At 35.2% G+C, this 7500-nt stretch overlaps 1 protein-coding gene across 1 annotated transcript in view; it reads right to left on the bottom strand.

The window, feature by feature from the left end:
* Positions 1–7500, bottom strand: part of LOC118761435 (putative leucine-rich repeat-containing protein DDB_G0290503) — a gene marked incomplete at its 3' end in the record, with an annotated part of 20411 nt that overhangs the window by 468 nt on the left and 12443 nt on the right. The window contains exons 2-3 of the mRNA XM_036499308.1: positions 2139–2146; positions 1–913 (exon numbers count right to left, since the gene is read on the bottom strand). The exon at positions 1–913 is cut by the window's left edge and continues 468 nt beyond it. Coding sequence (XP_036355201.1) covers positions 1–910 — 910 coding nt within the window. The remainder of the gene's footprint in view (positions 914–2138; positions 2147–7500) is intronic.

Here is a 7500-nt window from a genome sequence, read left to right as displayed (position 1 = left end):
TTGCTAAGGGTAGCTTAAAGCTCTCTTTTTTACTCATTTTACGCACGTCCTCAGACATCAACCTCAGCTTACTATTTAGTTCTTTATTATCAGTCTCCAGCTTCTTTACTAAGGCCTTCAGTTCTACGTTCTCTAAGGCAGCATCGTCTGCTGTCACAGCTGGTACTTTATGAGATACTTGGAATTGAAGCTTACGATTTTCTTTGATATAGCGTTCGTTCTCGGATTCGATTTTGACAAGCTTGTCCCTTAATATACTCGCTTCTTGCTGAACATGAGTTAGCTGACGATTAAGATCCACGACTTGGTTGTCACTGTCCAACGACCGGCTCTTTTTCAAACGGTTCTGTTTCGTATTTATATTCTGAACTAAAGCCGAAAGTCTTTCAATCTCTCTGTCTTTTTCGATAAGCTTCCATTTAAGCTCATCGGTTTGTTCAGTCAATTCCTTGATTTTGTCTTCGTAATAAGCATTCGGTGTGGTTGGTTCAGGGACTTTGCTCATCTCTTGCTCTTTTTCCTCGATACGTTTCTCCAGATATTTTACCTCTTCCTGGAGGCTATCGTTCATGTGGTCTAATTCAGCCACTTTACGCCTAGCTATAGCGTTTTCTCTTTCACTCATTTCGAGCATCAAATTTAATTCAATTTCTTTAGCTGCCGACCCGGCATCTTCAGATTTCTTGGTGAAAATGGTTTTGGCCGACATCAGCTTTTTAATCTGTACAGTAAGACTCTCGTTTTCTTCTTCAAGATCAGATAGTTTCTTGCGCATGTTTTTGGCCTCAAGTTCGGTAAACTTCATCTGTTCTTTCAAGTCGTTTTCTCTCTCTAAAGTATCGTACAATTCTCGCATCAACTGCTGTGGTTCAGTTTCTTGGCTACTTTGTTTTGGAAGTTGACCCAACATTACCTGCAACAGAAGAGAGATAAAATAATTGTTTGTGTTACTCTTGAAAATTATAGCGAAAAATTATTTTGTTATTCATACGAAAGCTATAAAAAAATGTAATGGGCGAAAGTAGACAGAAATAAGAGTATTTCTTTATTCACCATAAGGTTGAGAAAAAGAGGGGATGATACAAGGACAGACAAAACAAACATTGGGGTCAGGGTATCAAATGAGACGAAACGTATGAATAAACAAACAATTAAAATATATACAATTAAATGAGAACGAGTGATTAACAAAAAATGAAGCGGAGGACACGGTTGACCCTACAAACCACATACTCACACTGAAGACTTTGCTTTCTCCTTTTTATATTCTCATTTAAACAGGTTCTTTCACTCGCAACATACTTGCTATAGACTTCTATCTTTTACGAAACACAGGTTGAAGGACAGAGAAGAAGCAGATGGTTTGTCAAATAAAGTTAGAAACCGAGAAAAACAAAGGAAGGGGATAAGATTGCGGATTTGAAGAACACAAGTGTAACTCTGTTGGGTAATTGAGGGAATTAAAGAGTTGCGAATAATCTTGTGGCTATGATTTATTCTTTCTTAGACAGACTTATGAAATATAGAATATATTTTATGCATAAACATTACGAGTTATGTTCTATGTTTAAATAAATGTTTCTGCTAAGTATTGAATATTCTCATGTCGTTAAAATTCCATTTCACTTTCAGACAGATATTGTCATGCCATGAAATTAAATTTATTTTGAATTTTTCATTGAGACCGTTTATAATGAGTTGTAATATGTGATGTGAATCTATTATTTTCTCAATTACTAGCTCTCTCTTTCTTTCTATGTGTGTGTGTGTGTTTGTACACACCTATACATCCACGCATGCGCACATACATATAAAATGTTAATATCTTGTCAAGTTAGTCTACAGTCCCTTGCTAACATAGAGTTTAAGAAAATACTTGAGAATTATATAAAAAACATTATTAATCTCTACTAAGGTTTTAGAATATTCTTTCGTCTAACAGTCAACACTAAATGGATAATCATTATAATTTGTCCGTGACTCTTCCTCCTGACTTCTCTTTCCTCGACTTTACTTCAGTTCTCCTTCCCCTCTCTTTCCTTTTTCGCCATCACCTTCACCTAACCGCCATCACCGACACCTAACCGCACATGGGCTGTTAGCGATTTTTCCCTCTTTCTTCCTTCTCTGCTTTGGACTTTCCTATCTTTCCTTAATCCGAAGAAAAGCTATATTCGAAACGTAAAACAACTAGTCTCTCCTTTCTCTGAACGTCTTATTAATACATTATTTGTGCTACGTCCTTCACGCTTGTTTGTTATTTCTTTTTCTCTGAGTTGTTTTAATTGACCATAAACATATATATTATATATATATATATATTATATATATATATATATATATATATATATATGTGTGTGTATATATATATCATCATCATCATCATCGTTTAAATAACGTCCGTTTTCCATGTTAGCATGGGTTGGAAGGTTCGACCGGGGTCTGGGAAGCCAGGACGCTGCACCAGGCTCCAGTCTGATCTGGCAGTGTTTCTACAGCTGGATGCCCTTCCGAACACCAACCACTCCGTGATATATATATATATATATATATATATAATATAATATATATAATATATACAGGATTGGCCAAAAGTCACCCAACAGTAAATTAAAACCATTTAATACCAAGATTTATTTATGTTTAACAACTGAATGAATGTAATAAAAGCATCTAAATATGGAACATCATGAAAATTGCCCATCTTGAGCGACATGAAAAAAAGTCCTTGAGTGACACATTTTTCCATTCGACTCAATACAAAATTACAGATAGTATTTGGTCATCCCATAAGTTCTGTCAGATTTTACCTTTTTTTTAAAAAATTGAACGAAATTTAATAATATTTTAGAATGTGTAATGGAATTTAAAATTATTTTAATGCATTTATGTACATTTAAACTAATTAAATATTATTTTACAGAATAATACAATTAAGATTTAATGGTCGAAATGAGCGAAAGAGAAAAAAACGCTATAGCTAGGTGTAAAGTGGCTGAATTAGACCACTCTCTCTCTCTCTCTCTGATACAACTTTCTCAGGACACATTCTCTCTGCTATGTTATCTTTACAATGTTTTTCTGCAAAATTTCAATACTTCAATGAAATTTGTCAATTGCAGCTGATTGTGTAGTACAAAGTATTGTGTGTATACATGTTTATATATATGTTTAAGTGTCATTCTTTTTGTCTCTATGTATATGCGCGCGTAAATGTGAGTGAATGTATGTATGTGAAGCGTAATATTCTGTCTTCTCTTCTTTCTTCTTCTCTTACCATTCTTTTCTTTCTGCATTCCAGCCGCGTGATAGCCAGACAGAAACCAACGAACTAAAAGTGTTACTTGGCCTTCGATATATATATATATATATAATATATATATATATATATATATATATATATATATATATGTGTGTGTGAGTGTGTGGTGTGTGTGTGTGTGTGTGTGTGTATATATATATGTGTGTGTGTGTATATATATATATATATATATTATATACATAGTCACACACACATATTTATGAATGTATGTATAAATACAAGTGGATATATATTATATATATATTATATATATAGATATATTATATATATATATATATATTGGCCTGCTCGCTTAGCCAGCGGGGTGGCGTCATTTGAAGGCTAAAACAATGCGAAGCGCATTGTGACCAGCGATGTATAGCAACATCTGATAGCCTGGTCGAAAAAAAAAATATATATAAGTATATACACACACATGCATGTGTGTGTGTGTGTGCATCTGAACTGCCCTTAACCTTATGTGAGATCAAGAGCTTGTGATTTCTGTGCGTGGGTGGAAAACTGTAGTCAAGGAATTCCTGCCTATGTTGGTGGTAACTTCTAGGTTTTGTGGTCGATTAAACCAAATTACATTCCTATTTCTAACTGTTTTCTTCTACGCAGTATGTGGTGCCCAAACTATATAAGCTAGTCTTTTTCTGGAACTGGTTCTAAGATACTTGAAATAAAAATGAGCTAAGAGAAATAACTCCGAGCGGCGATTGGTATGTATTTGAACAACAAACAAAAAGTAGATATTTTAAGTACTCTACAGCGTAAAGTCTTCATTTACAAAAAACATATCCACTGCTAGAAGATGTATCATAATTACCAAAGCTCCATGTGAGAAGGAGAAGCAACCTCGAAAATCAAGGAGTTTTCAAATTGGTATACCAATAACGAAAAGAACAGGCTTTTTGTCAGGAGAAATGAGGACTATCATAGATACGTGTTTCTGGCTCAACAACCATTATCAGCACGACACTTGTCTAACCTTATCTCCAGTAATCAAGGGACTTCGACTTATACAAAAAAGTAAAGAACACATTTATGGCCTAGAAATGTGCATGATTTGAGGATGCTATGATAAAAGGAGATGGCCTTATTGACGATATTTTAGTCCAAGCATAGGTCAACGGCACTCTCTCTTATTCCAGACATGAGGTTCCTATTTATGGTTGGCGATTAATTTAAAATTCTCTGTATCAATATTTTGTCTCACGGAATTATATTGGTTTTACTGTTTCCGTGTCTTTAAATCTAATTTTGTCCTTTGGAAGTTGGCTGTCATTACGCCAGTTCTAATGTTTATGTTTAAGCTATAATAATCTTTCTTTATCCTTTAATAAATATTCATTTAATAAATCTACTGGATCAGAATGGATTTGCAGTTAAACAACAACAGTGGATGTCTGAAAAAGGGGAACAATTAAATTCACGACACAACAGAGGAAAAAATATAATAATTCCATTTAACTAAGAGTTTGAGACTGTCCAAAAATAAAGCCGAAACGAGGTTTAAGGCGACTGTAGATAAGGACAAGAAAGAAGGAAATTAACAAATTCAAAAGATGTAGATTGATAGAAAGTTTAAAGGACAGAATATCAAAGACTAGAGAAAAACAGGGTGAGTTCCAGAGGACAGAAGTTTGGGGAAAGAGGCTATTAGAATTAAGGGCTTAAGGTGCACCTAGGAAGAGAAGCGAGTGATATATTTAAAATTCTTGTCTGAGGGCGCTAGTCCAGAGAGTTCATCAAAACAACGAAAATGAAAATACTTATAGAATGGACACAATAAAGATGTATTTCGGCGATGGAAAGAAGAGGACTCGCCATGTCAACAATGTTATTCTGAATTCGATGAAGCACTTTAAGACACTTTGAGGAAGCACCGGCCCATTCGGTGCAAAGTCGAATGGTGGCTTTATATAGATACAACCTACTCCCAGGCGTAAGAAATTTGCGAGAATGGAACAGAGATCCAATCTTTTTAGTAGTTCACACGACAAGGGACTGAATGTATTTATTTCAAGAGAGATCCTTCGTCAACGTCAAATCAAGAAGTTAGTTGTAGCATTCTGACATATCAACCACCGTCCATGTAATCTCTATATATAAACGGCAAAATGTCTATGTGCGTGTTGTGTGTGTGTGTGTGTATGTGTGTGTGTGTGTGTGTGTGCATGTCCTTTATACAAATCCACAATTTTTCAGTTAAAGGACTCGCACTTTCTATGGTCATTCAAAACCGTCCAAGGGTGGTTGTGCACATCTTTACATTTCCCCAGTCACCCCGCAAAGCCATTAAAAAAATCAACAGAAGTGACTTTATGTGAATTTTCTATCGAAAACCCAATCAAAATGCCTGAAACTTGATACACCAATTGAATGCCAGCTAGCTGTATGAGATTGGTCGGAAATTTGGACAGTACTCGCGTGTATGTGCGCACGCACGCAGCTGTATATGCATGCACTAGCACTATGACCCGGTAACGCCGGGTCATAGTGCTAATTACAATTAAGCAGGCAGCTTTTGAAAGGACTGATGAGGAATTGGTTCAATTTTGATATTTTCATTGAGTAAACTTTCAGAACAAACTGATTAATTGAGAGATATAGTTTGGCGGAAACAATTAGCCGGTGATTTAATGACCAAATAGTTTAATGAATTAACTACTGTGCACATAAGTTGACTAATACAAGCAATTTTAATTGGATTAATTGTGCACACGGAAAAAGTTCGGAACATAATTGATATTTAAATTGGATAAGGAAGGAAACATTCAAATTTCGCATCATTTTTGCATCCAAGTATACTATCTTACACACACACACACACACACACACGCACCACACGTACATAAATATATATATTTCTATATATGTATATATATGCGTGTAAATGTATATATGTGTATGTGTGCGTGTGTATGCGCGCGCGCGTACGTGCGTGTGTGAAAAGGTGAGATATAGAGATACTTAATATAGAAAATGCATAGTAGTGCTCAAATGATTTGAATTTAACTCCAGAATTTTTATCGAAGATTCGGTCTCCAGGCTAAAGAGTAGCTATAGGAGGAATCCAGGAATCCAGGTGAGCTGATATGAAAATTGGGATGCGGATAAACACGATAAGACTTGACATATATAAACTTAAATACCTACACACACATACATACGTATAGTTACATATAACTAAATATATTCAGAAGATAAACACATATGTACAAGCATATAGATATTCATATATATATATATATATATATATATAGAGAGAGAGAGAGAGAGACAAACAAATTCACGTAGGGCATGAAAAATTTACATGTATAAGTGAATGTGTGTGTCTATGCGCGTAGAATATCATAAGTGATATAGTTAAATAATCGGATGAGGAGCGGCAAAGGCTTTCATATTTGCGGGTCTTTCTCATAATGGATTATAGACTACATTCCTGATGAATAGAAATTATATTATGTAACATCATTCATGCTTTTATCGAGGGTTTAATGACGTAATTGACATAACGAGTCTCCAAGCAGGAATGAAAATTGATTCAGCATGTTACAAGTTCTTATAGTATTTTTGGCAATGCATTAAATTCTCGAAGTATTATTAAAAGCGTAACAAGGTTCTAAAGGTAGAGGGAGCTAGCAGATACAAAAAAGGCACCGTGGAACATACCAAACAATTTTAAACTCATTTCCCCTACATTATACGAAATATTTCAGTAGTTATAATATACGTAATTGTATTTATTCTACATTCATTAATTTCATGTTTCAATAACAATGTCCGTTATGTATGAAACATACAACTAATAATATAGGTGTGACGTGAAAAAGATGAAACTCCATGGGGTTGTCCGGTATCGAGAGGTTATGACGTCAGGGTTTGTTTTTGTTCTTCAGATGTCAACGGCCACCAACAACATCAAAGGAGATTGAGCAGACAGTTTAAAAAACACGGGAGCTTGGTCAAATAAAGTCATGACTCCAGAAAGTTCCCCCAAGCCCATGCGATTAACAAAAAAAAAAGTTGAAAGTACGCCAGTTTTGAAAAATGTGTTCTGGGGAAGCGGTCGCTCCCCTTTGTTCCCCTATAAGCTACACCACTGTGTATAATTGTTTGTTCCTTCTCGAGCAATGTCTGGCTCATAAGGGCCGGTTTCCCGGTTTCCTTGGCGTATAGGTTCCCCACCT

Source organism: Octopus sinensis, unplaced genomic scaffold (genome assembly GCF_006345805.1).
Source record: "Octopus sinensis unplaced genomic scaffold, ASM634580v1 Contig13527, whole genome shotgun sequence".
NCBI classification, from domain to species: Eukaryota; Metazoa; Mollusca; class Cephalopoda; order Octopoda; family Octopodidae; genus Octopus; species Octopus sinensis.
This window is presented reverse-complemented; position numbering and strand designations above follow the sequence as displayed.